At 34.4% G+C, this 19,490-nt stretch overlaps 1 protein-coding gene across 4 annotated transcripts; it reads right to left on the bottom strand.

Moving 5' to 3' along the window:
- Positions 1-8,978: 8,978 nt before the first annotated feature.
- Positions 8,979-18,406, bottom strand: LOC139861569 (glucosidase 2 subunit beta-like). 4 transcript variants are annotated; one of them, XR_011763815.1, is made up of 17 exons: positions 18,224-18,406; positions 17,974-18,123; positions 17,678-17,773; positions 16,597-16,836; positions 16,092-16,276; positions 15,807-15,920; positions 15,640-15,711; positions 14,561-14,906; positions 13,998-14,117; positions 13,788-13,889; positions 13,600-13,657; positions 13,004-13,075; positions 12,717-12,804; positions 12,315-12,376; positions 12,054-12,105; positions 11,841-11,955; positions 8,979-9,388 (listed from the first exon to the last, which is right to left on the bottom strand). XR_011763815.1 is itself a non-coding variant. In XM_071849998.1 (17 exons), exons 1-16 carry the CDS (start codon positions 18,309-18,311, stop codon positions 11,893-11,895), a joined length of 1,908 nt encoding a protein of 635 aa, XP_071706099.1. In that variant the 5' UTR covers positions 18,312-18,406; the 3' UTR covers positions 8,979-9,388; positions 11,845-11,892. The 4 variants fall into 4 exon arrangements, 3 of the variants coding, with proteins under 3 accessions (XP_071706099.1, XP_071706100.1, XP_071706101.1); XM_071849998.1 differs by having other exon boundaries at positions 11,845-11,955; XM_071849999.1 differs by having other exon boundaries at positions 11,845-11,955; positions 14,561-14,894.
- Between the last annotated feature and the right edge of the window lie 1,084 nt (positions 18,407-19,490).

The following is a 19,490-nucleotide window of genomic DNA, read 5'->3' as shown; positions in this document are numbered from 1 at the left end:
AAAAATCATTTTCTCAGAATAACAACTTTTAAATCAAAGTTTATCATAGTTTTTAATTAACTAACCCAAAACAGCCCGCAGTGTTACTACGACGACGTAAATCCGATTTTACGGTGTTTTTCGTGTTTCCAGGTTTTAAATCATTAAGTTAGCATATCATATAGATATAGAACATGTTTTTTGTTGATTTTAAAAGTCAATTTAGAAGGATTAACTTTTGTTTGCGAACAAGTTTAGAATTAACTAAACTATGTTCTAGTGATTACAAGTTTAAACCTTCGAATCAGATAGCTTTATATGTATGAATCGAATGATGTTATGAACATCATTACTACCTTAAGTTCCTTGGATAAACCTACTGGAAAAGAGAAAAATGGATCTAGCTTCAACGGATCCTTGGATGGCTCGAAGTTCTTGAAGCAGAATCATGACACGAAAACAAGTTCAAATAAGATCATCACTTGAAATAAGATTGTTATAGTTATAGAAATTGAACCAAAGTTTGAATATGATTATTACCTTGTATTAGAATGATAACCTACTGTAAGAAACAAAGATTTCTTGAGGTTGGATGATCACCTTACAAGATTGGAAGTGAGCTAGCAAACTTGAAAGTATTCTTGATTTTATGTAACTAGAACTTGTAAAATATATGAAGAACACTTAGAACTTGAAGATAGAACTTGAGAGAGATCAATTAGATGAAGAAAATTGAAGAATGAAAGTGTTTGTAGGTGTTTTTGGTCGTTGTTGTATGGATTAGATATAAAGGATATGTAATTTTGTTTTCATGTAAATAAGTCATGAATGATTACTCATATTTTTGTAATTTTATGAGATATTTCATGCTAGTTGCCAAATGATGGTTCCCACATGTGTTAGGTGACTCACATGGGCTGCTAAGAGCTGATCATTGGAGTGTATATACCAATAGTACATACATCTAAAAGTTGTGTATTGTACGAGTACGAATACGGGTGCATACGAGTAGAATTGTTGATGAAACTGAACGAGGATGTAATTGTAAGCATTTTTGTTAAGTAGAAGTATTTTGATAAGTGTATTGAAGTCTTTCAAAAGTGTATAAATACATATTAAAACACTACATGTATATACATTTTAACTGAGTCGTTAAGTCATCGTTAGTCGTTACATGTAAGTGTTGTTTTGAAACCTTTAGGTTAACGATCTTGTTAAATGTTGTTAACCCAATATTTATAATATCAAATGAGATTTTAAATTATTATATTATCATGATATTATCATGTATGAATATCTCTTAATATGATATATATACATTAAATGTCTTTACAACGATAATCGTTACATATATGTTTCGTTTAAAAATCATTAAGTTAGTAGTCTTGTTTTTACATATGTAGTTCATTGTTAATATACTTAATGATATGTTTACTTATCATAGTATCATGTTAACTATATATATATATATCCATATATATGTCATCATATAGTTTTTACAAGTTTTAACGTTCGTGAATCACCGGTCAACTTGGGTGGTCAATTGTCTATATGAAACATATTTCAATTAATCAAGTCTTAACAAGTTTGATTGCTTAACATGTTGGAAACATTTAATCATGTAAATATCAATCTCAATTAATATATATAAACATGGAAAAGTTCGGGTCACTACACCAAGCAATTCCTTCTACTTGGATTCCTAGTTCGTAAATGGAATAAATAAGTTAGATGATTAGTTAAAACAGAAAATAAGAAACGGAGCAGCGGTTAGGGGAGTAGATGTGAAGCGAGATGTTGCGGGTTCGAGCCCGGGCATAGTCATTATTTTTGGAACTTTTTCTTGAGGTAGTTTTACTTATTTTTATTATTACTCTTAATGTTATTATTATTATTATTATTATTATTATTATTATTATTATTATTATTATTATTATTATTATTATTATTATCATTATTATTATTATTATTATTATTAAAATAGGTATTAACATATAACATTTTACTTATTAGTATTATCATTATTATTATTATTATTATTATCATAAAAAGTTACAACTTCTTACTTATTATTTATTAATATTATTTTATCAAATAACTACTAGTTATATAAAATTATACTTAACACATAAAACATAACTATATTTTATTTAAAATACATAAAATGAATATATTTTTGAAACATATATGTATTAATATAAAATTGACATCATTAATAAATATATATGTATATAAATTTGTCCGATTACAAAATAGGTATTAATATATATAACTAATATAGGTTCGTGAATCCGAGGTCAACCCTACACTTGTTAAATGACGTCATATGTATTTTTACTACAAAATACAGTATGGTGAGTTTCATTTGCTCCCTTTTTAAATGCTTTTGCATTATATATTTTTGGGCTGAGAATACATGCGTGTTTTATAACTGTTTTACAAAATAGGCACAAGTACTAAAACTAATTCTACGTGGGTTTAAACCAGAAATATACCCTTAGCTTGGTAACATTAAACTACTTGTCTATGTACAGTAGGCGCGAATCCTAAAGATAGATCTATTGGGCCTGACAAACCCCATCCTGACTATGGGATGCTTTAGTACTTCGAAGTTATATTAAACACACCTGATCTGGTGTACTTTAGAGGGTAAAACATGAACGTTAAGGCTTGTTACCGGGTGCCTACAACTTATAGAGTACTTTTATACACTTGCGAGTGTACATATATTTATAAACGAAAATCTTGTGGTCTATTAATATACTGAAATGATTGTTATGATAAACCTATGAACTCACCAACCTTTTGGTTGACATTTTTAAGCATGTTTATTCTCAGGTATGAAAGAAATCTTCCGCTGTGCATTTGCTCATATTACATGGAGTCGTTCATGGCATATAGAGGTCAGAACCTCGCAATGAGACCAGATGTTGATGACTTCGTTCAGGTGGTTTAGGACGAGTCATGACACCTAACCCTAAACCCCTAACCCCCTAACCCCTAACCCCTAAACCCTAAACCCTAATCCCCTAACCCCTAAACCCGTAACCCCTAACCCGTAACCCGTAACCCCCAACCCCTAACCCCAACCCCCAACCCCCAACCCCCAAACCCTAACACCTAACCCCTAACCCCTAAACCCCTAAACCCCAACCCCCAACCCCCTACCCCCAACCCTAAACCCTAACCCCTAACCCCTAAACCCTAAACCTAAAACCCTAAAACCCTAACCCCTAAAATCCTAAAACCCTAAACCCTAACCCCTAAACCCCTAACCCCCTAAACCCTAAACCCCTAAACCCCTAACCCTAACCCCCTAACCCCTAAACCCTAAACCCTAACCCCTAACCATAACCCCTAACCCCTATGTCCAAGACATAACTTATGTCTACACTACTAATAACATATGAACCTATAGGGTCACACACAAAGAGCAATTATCTATCAAGTATATATTCAAATGTGATTTATATATATAATCAACCATAATTTGTATGATAACATTATTATTTGGATAAAATAATTATGTGTAGTGGAGTATCAATATATGCACATAGTCTAGTAATGTTCCATGTAACATTTAAGAGTGTATGTTATATTTGTTTGACAAATATATGGGACAAATGAATGGATTAAGTTAAAGAGGTGGCCATGTCATAAACACCTTTACACACCATCTTGCATATGGAGTTGATGGAAGAATAAACTTTATGATATCATTTTGTCTAGCATTTGTTGTTAGCTTTTGCTTTATGTATTTTAAGTGTAGTGGCACTTATTAAAAGGCTAATCAACTTACATATGCAATATACATATACGTGCACTTAAAATGAAATAAAGCAAGCTTTTTCTTTGATACTTCTAACATACAAATTACTTTCATATAACTCTTTTAAGTTACTAAAGTGTTAGTAGTTCAAGTAAGATAATTAAAAGTAAAAGGATAGAAGATTGTTCTTCATCCTTTTTCTTATTAGCGGTTGAGAAGGACTAGCATTCATTTGGTATTGGAACTTTGCTCAAGTGTGGATTACCGATAGAGGGAGGCTACTTTGGTTCCTACATCCTTAGCATCCATAACTTTTAAAGTTCAAAGTCTTCAAAGGTTGTAGTCTTTAAACTCACTATTTATTATTTAGTTTTCTTAACAACATGCAATTGGATCCTTGGTGGTGAGTTTTTGAAAGGTTTAAAAATTGTTGTACATGCTTCCGCTGCTAAATTGTTTTAAAAATTTTTATACAAACCCCTTCATTGGCCTGTATCAATACCCTCCGGTTGAAAATCAACCTTGTCCTCAAGGTTGGAATGTGCAGGTGGAACACTTTAGGGTGTCTCAATGAGCAAGAATTGAGGGGGATTGCACCGGTGACAGGGATAGAATTTTTCCAGGCAACGAAAACAAAGGCCTTGGGTACGACGTGTTTGAATTTCCGCGGGGGTCAAATGGTGAGCTGGAAGGGTGGTAGTAGTTGTGATGGGGCTGGATTTTAAGGCTGTAGAAGTAGTGCCAGAAGGTATGAAGACGATGGCATCTGAGGTGGGGTTGTTAGGGGTGGTATTGTTGTTGGCGGAAGAAGGGAAAATCTGACCCTGTGTGAGTTTATCCTCAGCTTGGCTAAGCCATACGTTTGATGGAGATTTGTGGGATGGTAGGTCGCAATTTCTCGCTGGATTTCGGGTTTGGAACCCGAGATGAAGCAGTTAAGGAGGGCAATGGGTGAAAGTTTCGTGACACAATTCGAAATGCGCTCAAACTCGGCTTGGTAAACGGCGACAGTTCCTGTTTGTTGAAGTTTAAAGAGGGTGGCTTGATGGTTCTCAAAAGATGAGGGACCGAAATGAAGCTCCAACGCCCGAGTGAATTGCGGCCAGTCACCTAGTAAGTTGTTATTGTGCAAATACTTGTACCAACTTAAAGCTTCACCATTGAAATGGAAAGAAGCGAGTCACACATTGTTCGGGTGGAATGGAGTAGAAAGTGAAATATTGATCGGCTTGAAAATCCAATCGAGTGGTGCGGTACCATCAAATGATGGGAGATGAATTTTTGGTGATTTGAGGGAGTGATTCGGTGGTGGTGGTTGGAACATGGTGTTGAATTGGGAGGATGATGCTTCGTAAGGTTTAATGGGAGGCTTTAAGCTTTGTGAATTATTTAGAGTTATTTAGATAGAGAATCAAGTTACTGAGTGGTGTTGTTTGTGTGGAACGTAAGGTCATCAGAGAGTTTATCCAATTTGGTAAGTGTTACATCAAGTTGCGGTTTTGTGGGATCTGGGGGTAATGTAAGGTTGGATGATGGGGTGTTTTCTAACTTGGTTGTGACGACTTCTAAGTAGCAATTTTGGTTTTCTATGAGGCTGGTGGTGGCAGCTAACTGAATGGAGAGGGCGTCGAGCTGTTTGTTAGGGGCGAGGAGAGTGGTGAGAACTTTGTCGAGCTTTTCGACAAGGGCTGCTTGAGTTTCTTCATGTGTAGGCGGGTTGGCGGCATGAGGAGGCATGTTGAGTAGGAGCAATGAAAGCACCAATGATAGTAGACCAATTCGAGATGGTCAATCTCCCAAGAAAACTATATTAAAAAGAGACTTTGGACTAATCCACTTTTTCATTCATTCATTCAATAAAAGAAAGGTACAATTTATACTAAAATACAGGACCTAATTTACTCTCTACGTGCTTAATTAACTGTTTATGTTGCCACTTGCTACATTCATAGGAACACGGGAACACGGGAACAAGGAAACTAAATATGATATGCATGATGCTTACAATATGGAATAGCTTGACTACTTCCATGACCACGTGCAATTTTATTATGCAAATATGAAAGTACAACTAACTGCTACTACTGGACTAATAATCAATATTTGGGCTGTCATGAACTAAGCTGAAACTTGGGCCTCACACGTAATGATACTTTTGGCCTGTATCATATATGGGTGGGCGGTTCCAAGGGATCAATTTCAGGCACTTTTCCGGTTATTGTCTAAATAGAAAGCACATATTTCGGAGGTGGGTTGTAAAAACATGTTTGGTTTCATGGTGTGGGATTTGGTGCTGTCTAATGCTCGGGACCAATATAAAGCACATCTTGAAATGCTTTTGGTATTGTTGGGCCCCATTCGATCAACAATAATAATAATGAAGTTGTGATTTAATGGGGCGATAGTTGTTCGTAAAAAGCACAAGGTATTTTAATGGCCAGTGAACGCGAAAGTGTGGGAGAGTTTTCAATTCTACATGTGGATGTCGCAACCATGGAAGTTGCTGTAAAGATGGTGTGTATTCAACCTTTTTCGTTCCTTCCTTAATTTTTGTAGGTTGGAATTGTATGCCGATGTATTTATGGTTGTTTTATAATGGGTTTCATGACCCTTTCATATTTGTTATGAGCCGATAACAAGGGGACAAGTTTGCTTGTAAGTCCACTTTGCCTACTGTGTACTCTTCAATTTTTCACATTTGCGTGAAAAGTTGTCATTGATTTATTTTCTAGTTTTTTGCCAAAAAGAAAAAAAAACAATACCATACGTGTTAATGTGCATTTAATAATCACGTGATTTCTTTAATTACAGATTTTCATATAATATATGAAAAACGATAGTAACTATTAGATTATTAATGACTATAGAATGCAAATTCTGATAAATAAGAAAATTTCGAGTTAATTAAATGCGTTTTAAGGTAAGTTACAAAGGCCTACTGAGTTAAGGTAAGTTACAAGGGCCTACTGAGTTATTTAATAGACCATCGTATTTTTAAAATGTACAAATTAAAAGATCCATGTAGTTTTAACCGTATTTAAAAAACCAATGTACTGTGAAATTTCATTCATATTTTAGCACTTTTGATGAATAAGCTTGTCTCGTTCCATAATCCATCTACAATTTTATCATCCACGGTTCCATATGTTGTTTCTAAAAATCATGTACTCCTTAGTTCGACCATATTTTACACCATACTCTCATGCTATCTATATCCCTACTTCCTATTTGCACGTGATTTAATTTGCCTGTGAGTAGTACTTTATACAACAACAATTAACGACCCATTTAATTACTTTCTATAGCTATATATCTTAAAACGGGTACAGATATGATGATGAAGAAAGGCATGGCATAAGCTTACATGTTGTCTGATTATTTCTTCTCAGATACATTAATTAGTGAAATACACTTTAAATAGGTGTAATCGGATTAAAAGACGGAAAAATAGTTTAGAATCCGTTGAACTTGATAAAGAGCACAAACATGTACTCCAGTAAATTTTCTTTTGATATTGAGAATTTACTTTCTCAATTTCTCAATTTGTATATTTTAGGTCAAGAGGTTGATAGCGAGATCTCATGCTATCAAATTGAGATCTCATGCCACTGTGCTTAGGTGAACGTGACTTAAGACCATGATAGATAAAAACCTACAAACAAAACCCAAAGTTTCAAACATAGGTCAATTGTGTTTACTTGAAGACCCAAATGGATCCAAGTATATAATATATAAAATTCCATGAAGACCAAATGGGTCTAATCACATAATAGAAAATTACTTAAAGACCCAAATGGGTACAAATGGGTTTACTTCAAAAGATTCGATTTCAACACACGATTTAGACGTGCGTTTTACGAAGCGCTTTTTTGGGGCCGTTTTCAGGGTGCGTTTTTTAGGCGCGTTTTCGGCAATCAATTTCAGGGCGCGTTTCCGGCCCGCGATTTTCGGCTGGCTTTTTCAGCGGGCGTTTTCGAGGCTCGTTTTCGGCGCTCATTTTCAGGGCGCGTTTCCGTCCCGCGCTTTTCGCCGGGCTTTTTCAGCGGGCGTTTCAGGGTGCGTTTTCGAGCCATTTTTCGGGGCGCGTATTTCGGGACACGTTTTTGGCGCGCGTTTGTTGGGGCGCGTTTTCGACTCCCGTTTTCGACCCGCATTTTCGGGGAGGGTATTCGGGGCGCGTTATCGACGCGCGTTTTTGGCGCGCGTTTCTGGCCGACGCTTTTCGGGGCGCAGTTTTCTTCGCGTTTTCGGGACGCGTTTTCGAGCCCGTTTTCGGTCGCGTTTTTTAAGAGGCGTTTTCGGGGGGCGTTTTCGGCGCGCTCTTGTCAGGAAGCATTTTCGACGCCCGCGTTGGGGGCGGGTATTTAGGCGCATTTTTTGCGCGCGTTTCCGGCTCGGGCTTTTCGGATCGCGTTTTCGGCCCTTGTTTTCAGCGTTCGCTTTGGACGGGCGTTTTCGGTGCTCGTTTTCAGGGCGCGTTTTCGGGGCGCAGTTTTCTTCGCACATATTCGGCTCGCGTTTTCGGAGCGCGTTTTTGTGGCCCGTTTTTCAGCGATCATTATTTACGCGCGTTTTCGATCTACATTTTCTACACGAAAATTTCGACGCACGTTTTCAGGGCTCATGTTCGGAAAAGATTCATCAAAAAAATACAAACAAGAGCATTTTTACTAGCACGACCCGGGTCTCGACCCAACCCGTTCGACCCATTTTAATTCCGACCCATTTTAATTCCGACCCATGACCCGTTTCGACCCAAACCCATTTGATCTTTGACCCAACCCGACCCATCTCGACCCGTTGGCCAGGTATAGTCATATGATACTAAATGGAGATTTTAGAGAGAACTTAGAAGCTAACATCATCATCAACAAGTTGAGGGAAGGACGACTTAAGAACATCACCAAAAATACCCTCACACGCTTTGCACATGAAAAAATTTAACAGAAAAGTTAGTAGACGTTAGGCATTTGGACTATCATTGCTCCACTTGCAAACCACAGGGACTATCCACACTCAAAACTGATACTTTGATTAACCATGCAATATGATACAAACCACGTGCACTATCCACACAATTTTTTCTAAAGTTATTTGCTCGTTAGGTAAACATTTCATATGGAGTGTGGGAATTAACTGAGTGCATACTCGTTTGAAAACATCCTCACGTGGCTTGGAAATGGAGTCTATGAAATGCCCAATGTGTTTCATTCCATAATATTCTGTAAGGTTATTAAATTTTGTATACGGAGTGTTTGTTAATAATTACAAAAGGTCAAAAAAGTTTTTTTTTCAAACCGAGATGACTTAAAAAAGGGTAAAAAAAAGGTCCATTGAATACCCGGTCATGCATCAAAGTAAAACACTCGTTTCACCAGGTAGTTTCTAGAAATTTTGGATATATACTGTAGCCATTTCCCCTTCACCACAAATGAAACTGTTCATATTTCAGTGCATCAAGTACAAATACTACTGAATCCTTGCTCGAGATTTTACCACTCCTAACTCTCAGAAAAACGAGTTACCTTCTTCTGATAAGCCTCACTCCACATTTTTTTTGGAAGGCTTGTATTTTGCAAGTTCAGCCCAAAAAATGTAAAAAGGGGCAAATAGGTAACATTTGATTCATACACCCTTATCCTGCACAAGGTTTAACTTTTGTGAATACACCTTTATAAGTTATATCAGGCAACGTACAAGTCTAGATTATATCAAATTATACTTCCCGGCAACATGGTATATAGGATAAATATTAGGCCCAAACTGGTATATATAATCAAGAGGGAAGCACGTTTTTTGGGGAAGTGGGGGAAGTAATTTTTTTTCGTTTTTTGAAAAAATTTTGTTCACGAACATTATAGATTAGATGAAAATATGGACATTTAAAAAAGACACTTTGTGATGAATGTAATTATTTTGGCAGGAAAATGCTCGAAGAAAAAAATAAAAACATTCAATGCATTGAATGTTTTCCTGCTGAGTTTTTTTTTAAGGGATTAGAAATTAGGGTTTAGAAATTAGGGGGTTATAAATTCGGGTTTAGCTATTAGGGTTTAGAAATTAGGGTTTTGGGTTTAGAAATTAGGGTTTTGGGTTTAGAAATTAGGTTTTAGGGTTTGGAAATTAGGGTTTAGATTGAATATTTTAACAAGAACGGTTTAGAGTTTAGGGTTTAGGGTTTACGGAGTAAACCCGAACCGAAAACCCAAAACCCTAAACCCTAAACTCTAAATCGGGCTAAATTCGAAAAAAAACACTTCACACATGATGAAAACAAAACGATGCAAATAAACTCAGCAGCAAAACATTCAATGCATTGAATATTTTTATTTTTTTCTTCGAGCGTTTTCCCGCCAAAATAATGACATTCATCACAGTGTCTTTTTTAAATGTTCATATTTTCATCTAATCTATAATGTTCGTGAACAAAGTTTTTTCAAAAAACGAAAAAATAAAAAAAAATAATTTGCTTCCCCCTTCCCCAAAAAAAGTGTTTCCCTCTCGATTATGACCCTATATACATCCTATATATATATATATATATATATATATATATATATATATATATATATATATATATATATATATATATATATATATATGGTAGGATCAAGAGGGAAGTAACCAATCGGGGGAATCAAAAACTTTTTTTTTTCTTCGTTTTTTGAAAAAACTTTGTTCACGAACATTATAGATGGGATGAAAATATGAACATTTAGTAGAGACACTTTGTGATAAATGTTTTTATTTTGGCGGGAAAACGCTCGAAGAAGTAATATATAACAATTATCGTGTTTTTCGAGCGTATGTTGAGGTTTTAGCTATTGGGGTTTAGATATTAGGGTTTATAGGGTTTAGATATTAGGGTTTAGAAATTTAGGGTTTAGGGTTTAGATTTAGGATTTAGATTGAGTTTTTAACACGAACGGTTTAGAGTTTAGGGTTTGGTGTTTTGGGTTTATGGAATAAACCCAAAACACCAAACCCTAAACCCTAAACTCTAAATCGGGCTAAATTTTACTTCACAAAACATGAAGAAAAAAAACGTTCATATTCTTCACGAACAGTATTATCTTGAATGTTATTTTTGTCGATCGTTTTCCCGCCTAAATAATAACATTCATCACGAAGTGTCTCTTCTAAATGTTCATATTTTCGTGTGATCTTGATGCCGGAAAAAAAAATTCCAAAAAAACGAAGAAAAAAAAAATTTTTGCTTCCCCCCGATTCCCCCCGATTGGTTACTTCCCCATTGATCCTGCCCCTATATAAATTGGGCTAAATTTTTTTTTTTTTTCCGTTTTTTGGAATTTTTTTTTCCGGCATCAAGATCACACGAAAATATGAACATTTAGAAGAGACACTTCGTGATGAATGTTATTATTTAGGCGGAAAAACGATCGACAAAAATAACATTCAAGATAATATTGTTCGTGAAGAATATGAACGTTTTTTTTTCATGTTTTGTGAAGTAAAATTTAGCCTGATTTAGAGTTTAGGGTTTAGGGTTTAGGGTTTGGTGTTTTGGGTTTATTCCATAAACCCAAAACACCAAACCCTAAACCCTAAACTCTAAACCGTTCGCGTTAAAAACTCAATTTAAATCCTAAATCTAAACCCTAAATCTAAACCCTAAACCCTAAATTTCTAAACCCTATAAACCCTAATATCTAAACCCTAATATCTAAACCCCAATAGCTAAAACCTCAACATACGCTCGAAAAACACGATAATTGTTATATATTACTTCTTCGAGCGTTTTCCCGCCAAAATAAAAACATTTATCACAAAGTGTCTGTACTAAATGTTCATATTTTCATCCCATCTATAATGTTCGTGAACAAGGTTTTTTCAAAAAACGAAAAAAAAAAGTTTTTACTTCCCCCCGCTTCCCCCCGATTGGTTACTTCCCTCTTGATTCTACCACTATATATATATATATATATATATATATATATATATATATATATATATGTGTGTGTGTGTGTGTGTGTGTGTGTGTGTGTGTGTGTGTGTGTGTGTGTGTGTATCTTGTTCATATTTGCTTGTGATTTTCACATTAACAAGGGCAGTAGTAAAGATGGTACGTAACTTACTCTGAACTCTAAAGCAAGAGGTGTCACAACTGGTAGAGAAGATTCAAATTAAAGCTCGTCATGGCCATGCGGCTGTTGCTTGTTCGCTGATTCTAATTTATCTTGTAGTTCCTGAAATATTCCATAGGTCGCATAATAATAAATTATTAGATTAGATTTTATGTGAGGAACAATGGGTCAATTTATTTATTGAGAAATATATGATGCACCTTGAGTCTTCTTTCTTGACAAAGGGCTGGAGTAGTTAACAAAGCAGAATATCTGAAATCAAATTAAATATATTTTCAGAATAACCACGTCGTTGAGGGACGGCATAGAAGAAAGACTCATGCCTGAGTGTATGTATCACGTTGTGCATGCGTTTGTAAGGTAGGTACGTAGGCACAGACGTGTGTAGCAAGGTACGTAGACACGCACATACCTAGATAGGTACATATGTATGTACGTATATATAGAGAGAAAAATCTTACTCGCAACGGCTTGGTTCGTCTATATCAGCAACTTCAACTTTTGATCCACATCTTAATCTGACCTGTTATGTGTTTTGGGGGGAAAAAAAAGGAATTCCCACATAAAAAGTTGTTCTGAAGCATCATTCTAATTATATGAATTTGTCTGTCAAGATGATATCCATTTTCTATTTACTAGTCAGATGATGATTCATTTAATTCTAGTTTTAGTTTTTATATCATGTAGATTGCTTATGCTTATTAGCCCAATTCTAAACAATAGAATGGTATAGTTAACATAACTAAATTGGTAATGTACATAAATTTATACTGCACAGCTAAATGGTAAATGATTGATGACCATGAATATGATGCAGGCTTAAAGCTTCAATAAAATTTGCAATGTCAAATGGAGTTAAATACCGTTAAGCTTCTATGAGGCCCATTCCAGCATTTGTCTCCATTTGTAAACAGCATGACTCTGTATGACTCATCAAAGTTGTCCCATTGACTATAAAAGCAATAACAAAATATGTTCTCATTAATAAAAAATTAATTAATTAATTGCAGTTGATCTACTCCTAAGTCATAATGTATAGGTACAACAACTGACTGCTAACTTTTGCTTCCGTAGTGATCGAAAGCATACATATCTGGCTTGGCTGGATTCATTCGCATGGAATATAAATAAATTAATGAAAAATATATACCCCAATCTAGTACTTGTACTATGTCCCTCCACTTGGATGGCTTCCTTAAATGGACAGACTTTGTAAACATACCTGAACAAGTGGTGAAAAGCAAACCCGAATTTATTATGAGGATAATAAGATAATCTAAGAAAATGCTAAAAATGATTAGTGACCAAGAATTATTAGTTATATGAAGAAAAAACTAGAGGTGACAATCTTCATCCATGTATTACAAAAATAAGCCGAATTAGAGTTATGTTTCATCTCTGATGGGTAGAACTGGTAAGAAATTAGTTTAAAACATACGTATTATTCTAACAGATAAAACAAGTCAATAGTCATCTGGATTACACATGTAATGCATAAACATCCCATATCATTTTAGTAAGAATCTAAATAGAGTAATTTCCATTATACATGCTAATAATTTTCAAAGGAAAAAAAAAATATATAAGTAAATAAAAAATGGAGATAAATCCAATCCAAGCCAACATGTACCAAGAATCACCTGTTAGAGCTGTTACCCAACCTGTCTGACCCACCCAATATGCCACCTCTAGATAAGATAAAACCACAACCAAATGCAAGATAGAATGGGGATTGAGATATATAACTTGTTCTCTTTTATCTCAAAACAATGACCATATAACGAAAAGAACTCCTTCTCTGGTCCTGTAATATATCAATGAATCAAAATCCATTCCATTTCCATTTCAATCCATCATTATAAGAAACCAAAAAGAAATAAAGGCAATTTACTTAAAATTATCGGTGTACTTGTAGAAAAAGAAGATAAACTTACCGAAGTCAAGTGCTAGCTTTGTTGTTAAACTCGATATCCTTGACTGCATTTTAGATAACTTCCCACTGGCATCATCATATTCTTTTCGTACATCTTCAGCCTCTACAAATAAACAACAATCCATGCAGTTTCAGCCACGACGACGACGACGACGATATAATAATAATAATAATAATAATAATAATAATAATAATAAGTTGGATTTTCTACCAGATGTATCTACTGGAGTCTGAAAAGGGTTAACAGCCTGTAAAAACTTCCGCACCGATTTCTGAATCTTCTCCAACCATGATGGATTACTTGTGCTATCATCATTATCATCATCCATATCTAATAAAGCATAACATGAGTTTTTTAAATCCCCGTGAGATAGTTGTGATACTGCAGCAGCTTATTCACAAATGAGGGTAACTTATGGAGTGCTAAAGATGGGTAGGCATCATAGTAACACGCCAAAACGTACTCTTATTACTTGGATCAAAACAGGTAATATTTTTGTAACCAAATTATAGTTTTCTATTGATAGACTAATGTAATGCAATAATAAGTATGATTAATTAACAGTAGTAGTAGTAGATGATTAATTAAAAGTAGTATTAGTGCAATAACAGTTGACTCCTTGCCTAAAAACTAGTAGTAAGGGGGTTGTAACAATTAGAAATAGACCCATTCCTCTTTAGTTAGATAGTTGTTTTATGTGACCCTATTCATAAATAAATAAATAAATAAAATTAAAACAGCACATAGGGAGGTCACAAAGCACAGTTGGGCACCTGACATATCAATAATTTCATCATCTGACCAAGTATTGCGTGATTCACCCGAATCATCATCATCATCATCATCAGTTCCATCTCCATCACCACTTATGCTGCTGTCTTCATCCACGTACTTTGGATGGCCTTCCTCAGTTTCAGTATCATACCCACTGTCTTTCTCATCATGTTCATTATCAGATGTCTCATCATCATACGCATCATCATCATCCCTAGCAGCATGTGTATCTTCATCTGGCTGCTCAATTTTTTTCCCCGTCCAACGCGAACCAATAGCACGACCTAACTCTTCCCTTGATAATGACTTGGAATCTTCAGATCCATCTTCTTCCTGTAAAGACAACTGTGAATAAATGTATATATTGATCAATAATATTAATAACAGAAAATGGTGAGAGGTATTTTGGTTATTATTTAACCAATAAAAAAACTTTCAATATGATATTTCCCCTTCAGCAGAAAAAATAAAAAGAAAGAAAGAAAGAAAAAACTTCTATATGTATTTCTGTGTTCAATAGTAACCTTGTGGTTTCAAAACATTAGCTAGATACCAACTGCATTTATACACTTGTGTCTTGATTTCTTCTGTCTTTATTATCAGTGTCATATATATATATATATATATATATATATATATATATATATATATATATATATATATATATATATATATATATATATATATATATACTAGTGTCATCAGTCAATGATATCTGTCATCAACTATCACACATGATACATCTTCTACAAAAGATCAATTAAAACATGATCTTTTTAAGATATTTAAGAATAATATGAAGATGGCGAGGTTTGGTGATTTAGATAGAAACATAACAAAATAGATATCTTTGTATCGTTTAATCTTTTAAAGTTGAAGCCCATTAACCGTGCCCCAACCAAATGGTTTTGACTAAAACTATACAGTACAGGACTTTGACATACGAAGAATCTTATAACAATTGAAACGAATCAAAGGCAAGCTCGATAAACAAAACATGTATCATTGTTTGATGGATTCCATGTTAACAACACTAAAGAAGTCAGTAATTGTTGTAAATAAATAACCAACAAGGTACCTGACTTCCAGGGATATGAGAAGGATCATTTTCATGGGCAACTTCAGATGGTTCCTCATTCTTTTCAGCATGCTATAAAAGGAAGGAAAGATCAATAGAACTGAATAGTAAATAGTAAAGATTTATTATTATTGAGTGAGTTATCACATGAATTTATTAGCAAGTACCTCCTCCTCTTCTATGTTAACAGAACCATACGGTCCATACTTGTAATCATCATCATTGTTATCACCATTGTGTGCCAATTCAACCCCAAGGTCAGTAGAGGCCTGGTTTAGATCCTAATGAGAGAGAGAGAGAGAGAGAGAGAGAGAGAGAGAGAGAGAGAGAGAGAGAGAGCCTTAGTGAGAAAAACTGGAAGAAATTATGAAAGATAAAACTGCTGCAGGCAATTAAAAAAATGAAGCTTTGTTTCTGGGTAGGAAAAATGCATGTACAAAACCCACTCTAACCTGACCCAGAGAAGAGTGATCATCATAAATCCTTGTTTCATCATCATCATCAGCATTCACTTTTTTTTCACCTTTACGTTCTTTTAGTTTTGCTTCTTCAGCAGCTTCCTTATTATTATGCTTCTCATCTTTTTCTTTTTGAACACGTTCTTTCTCCTCTGCCTTCTCTATTTGTTCCTTGCGATCTAACAAGGAGGTTAAAAAGATTCATGTTCATGAATGACCTTCGGAAATCGCCAAAGAAGCCCTTAAGTGCCCCAAAATAATTTTTTCACAATGACAAAACAGCTTTCAGGATTGTGCACACCTGATGTAGTTTATAGGTAATTGAATGCTTGCTAGTTTTAACCTTTTAATAGAATATATATTATATATAATCTATAATGGAGGAGGATGATAAATATTAGGACAAATTAAACCAGACATCTTTGAAGAGAGGTGAAGTTGTTTATTATTATAGATAAATAGAATAGAATAGATGAGTTTGAAAAATATAATGTTGTACCCTTAAGCTGCTGGACAAGTCCCTTAAGAATGATTTCCTCATTCTTTAACCGAGATAACTCCACCTCATCTTTCGCTGATGATATTTTTGCTTGTTCAACTAGATGCTTTCTTATAATGACACCCTCCTGAAAGGTTGCAATCTTTTTCCTTAATCTATCTCGTGCTACCTTTCCAGCTTCCCAACAATTATTTTTGCATAAATTTTTACCATTATATTCATCACTTCCATCACAACAATCTATTCAATAGAAATAGGTTAGTAGTTCATAAAACTACTATGCAAAGCAAGATTCTGGCAGTAATGATTATGAAAAAGTAGAACTTGCGGGCATATCCCAACGGTCCCCCATGTACTTAATGTAATGGGATATGGGATAGGGAGAGGTCGATCACATGATTTTCTTTAAACCAATTGAACACCAATAATGGTGGTATATGTTGACCCTATAGGGAGGTTTTACCGGATTCGTTCACGGACCTCTACAGTCTACCCAGGAACACTGCCCGAATGGATGTGTTCCCCGGTACCATCGATCGGGTTCGGGTTTCCGCCCGAACGTGTGTGTTACGTGCAAATGATAAGGGTCGTTGGAATAAATGATCTACTGGTACCAAACAATCGCCGTTAAAAAAAAATAATAATAATAATAATTATGAAAAAGTGGACCATTAATTATATCCAAGTCTTATTACTTAAAATTCTCTCTGTGTGTGTGAAGCTTTTGAGCCAATACAATTACCGGTATAGTTCCCTAGTATATTCAAATCAGTTCATGTATCAATATGTAGTTATAGGAATAGAGATCTTTTCATGTTGTTTTGTGGACTTGAGTGTACATTTTGTAGATCATCAACAAGTGAATAAAGGGTGCAGCAAACCTTTAATAGCTCCCACCCACATAATAAACTCATTAATAGTCAAACAAACAAACAGTATATGTTTCTCTAGTAGCTAGGATATTGATTGTTACGCAACTTTCATTATATAACCATCTTCTACATGTTCCATACATACACTAATATCTACAGTAATAATGACAAGATAAGTAGTTGTTAAGCAACTCTGAAGATGTATATACCACAAATGCCATCATTAACCCTGGATGAAAATAAAGATAATGGAATATGTCCTGCATTTCTGCAATAAAATTTCCCACTAGGGCATGCTGACGTTCCTGCAAAATTACCTCATCCATCAATTGAAAAATAATAAATAAATCAAATTCAAATTAAGCATATAATTAATTAAAAACAGTAAACAGCAGCAATGGTTGATAATGGAATAATTAATTTAATTTAATTACTCCTTAATAATAACACAACGAAATCACATTAACAAAATTGCAACTTGCAAGTGTAGTAAGTAAAACCTTACCTGGCTCATCAGTGCCATCAGAGCAATCACAAAAATCATCATTAAGTTGACTATGTGTGAATGTTTTTGATCCATCTTTGCATTTAATCGATCCTTCTGATGATGATGATGATGAATATAATAATAATAAACCTTTGTAGTATTCCTCATCTGATCAATAAAAGCAAAAACTTACACAACATTATTTTTTATTTATAACAAACAATATGATGATGATGATAAAAAATTACTCATAGAGTAGAAAATAAACCTTGTGGAGGAACGCCGATAATGTATTCTGATTTTACAACGGCCGATCTGACTAGTAAAATCGAATAAAACACAACTATTATCTTCATTTCCTGATGATTTAAACACTACTGGTTACGGAATTGAACTTGAAATGAACACGAATGAATCTCAGATGATTGACGGGTTTTAAATTTTACGCCGTACTGAGTTCAAGACTTTCCACTGCATCCTCTGACTTTTTTTATTTATACAATTAATATTAATTAATTAAACAATTTTTTAATTGACTTAATTAGACAAATCGTTTGCAAAGTTTATTATTAATTTCATCTTAGCTTCTAAAATTTTATTTTTGCATGTTAACCCCTAATATTTAGATTTGATTTCATATTGTTCTCTAGAACTAACTCTTATTAACTTATTTCCGTTAATTTGAATCACAAGAAGGTGTTGAGTGCGAATCTAGTTAAATAAAAAAACAAGAAAAGCGGCTGCTAGGAGTGATATCGCGACCGCGATATGTGGGCAGAAAATGAAGGTTCTGGAATAGTGGACATCGCGACCGTGATGGTCCTGTCGCGACCACAATGCATTGAATGTTTTCCTGCTGAGTTTTTTTTAAGGGATTAGAAATTAGGGTTTAGAAATTAGGGGGTTATAAATTAGGGTTTAGCTATTAGGGTTTTGGGTTTAGAAATTAGGATTTAGGGTTTGGAAATTAGGGTTTAGATTGAATATTTTAACACGAACGGTTTAGAGTTTAGGGTTTAGGGTTGAGGGTTTACGGAGTAAACCCGAACCGAAAACCCAAAACCCAAAACCCTAAACTCTAAATCGGACTAAATTCGAAAAAAAACACTTCACACATGATGAAAACAAAACGATGCAAATAAACTCAGCAGCAAAACATTCGATGCATTGAATATTTTTATTTTTTTCTCCGAGCGTTTTTCCTGTCAAAATAATGACATTCATCACAAAGTGTCTTTTTTAAATGTTCATATTTTCATCTAATCTATAATGTTCGTGAACAAAGTTTTTTCAAAAAACGAAAAAAAAAAAAAATTTGTTTCCCCCTTCCCCAAAAAAGTGCTTCCCTCTTGATTATGACCATATATATATATATATATATATATATATATATATATATATATATATATATATATATATATATATATATATATATATATATATATAAAGTGGTAGGATCAAGAGGGAAGTAACCAATTGGGGGAAGCGGGGGGAAGTAAAAACTTTTTTTTTCATTTTTTTGAAAAAACTTTGTT

Source organism: Rutidosis leptorrhynchoides, chromosome 8, assembly GCF_046630445.1.
Source record: "Rutidosis leptorrhynchoides isolate AG116_Rl617_1_P2 chromosome 8, CSIRO_AGI_Rlap_v1, whole genome shotgun sequence".
NCBI classification, from domain to species: Eukaryota; Viridiplantae; Streptophyta; class Magnoliopsida; order Asterales; family Asteraceae; genus Rutidosis; species Rutidosis leptorrhynchoides.
Note: the sequence above shows the minus strand (reverse complement) of the source record. Positions and strands in the feature narration are given on the sequence as shown.

Bases quoted from the DNA above. Each gene is read 5' to 3' on its own strand.
- LOC139861569 (XM_071849998.1), bottom strand. From the start codon at position 18,311: ATGAAGATAATAGTTGTGTTTTATTCGATTTTACTAGTCAGATCGGCC. The intron at 14,907-15,639 runs GTACCTTGTTGG...ATTTATTCACAG, and splicing joins CTCATATCCCTGGAAGTCAG to TTGTCTTTACAGGAAGAAGA. The intron at 12,377-12,716 runs GTATTTAACTCC...AACACATAACAG, and splicing joins GGCCTCATAGAAGCTTAACG to GTCAGATTAAGATGTGGATC.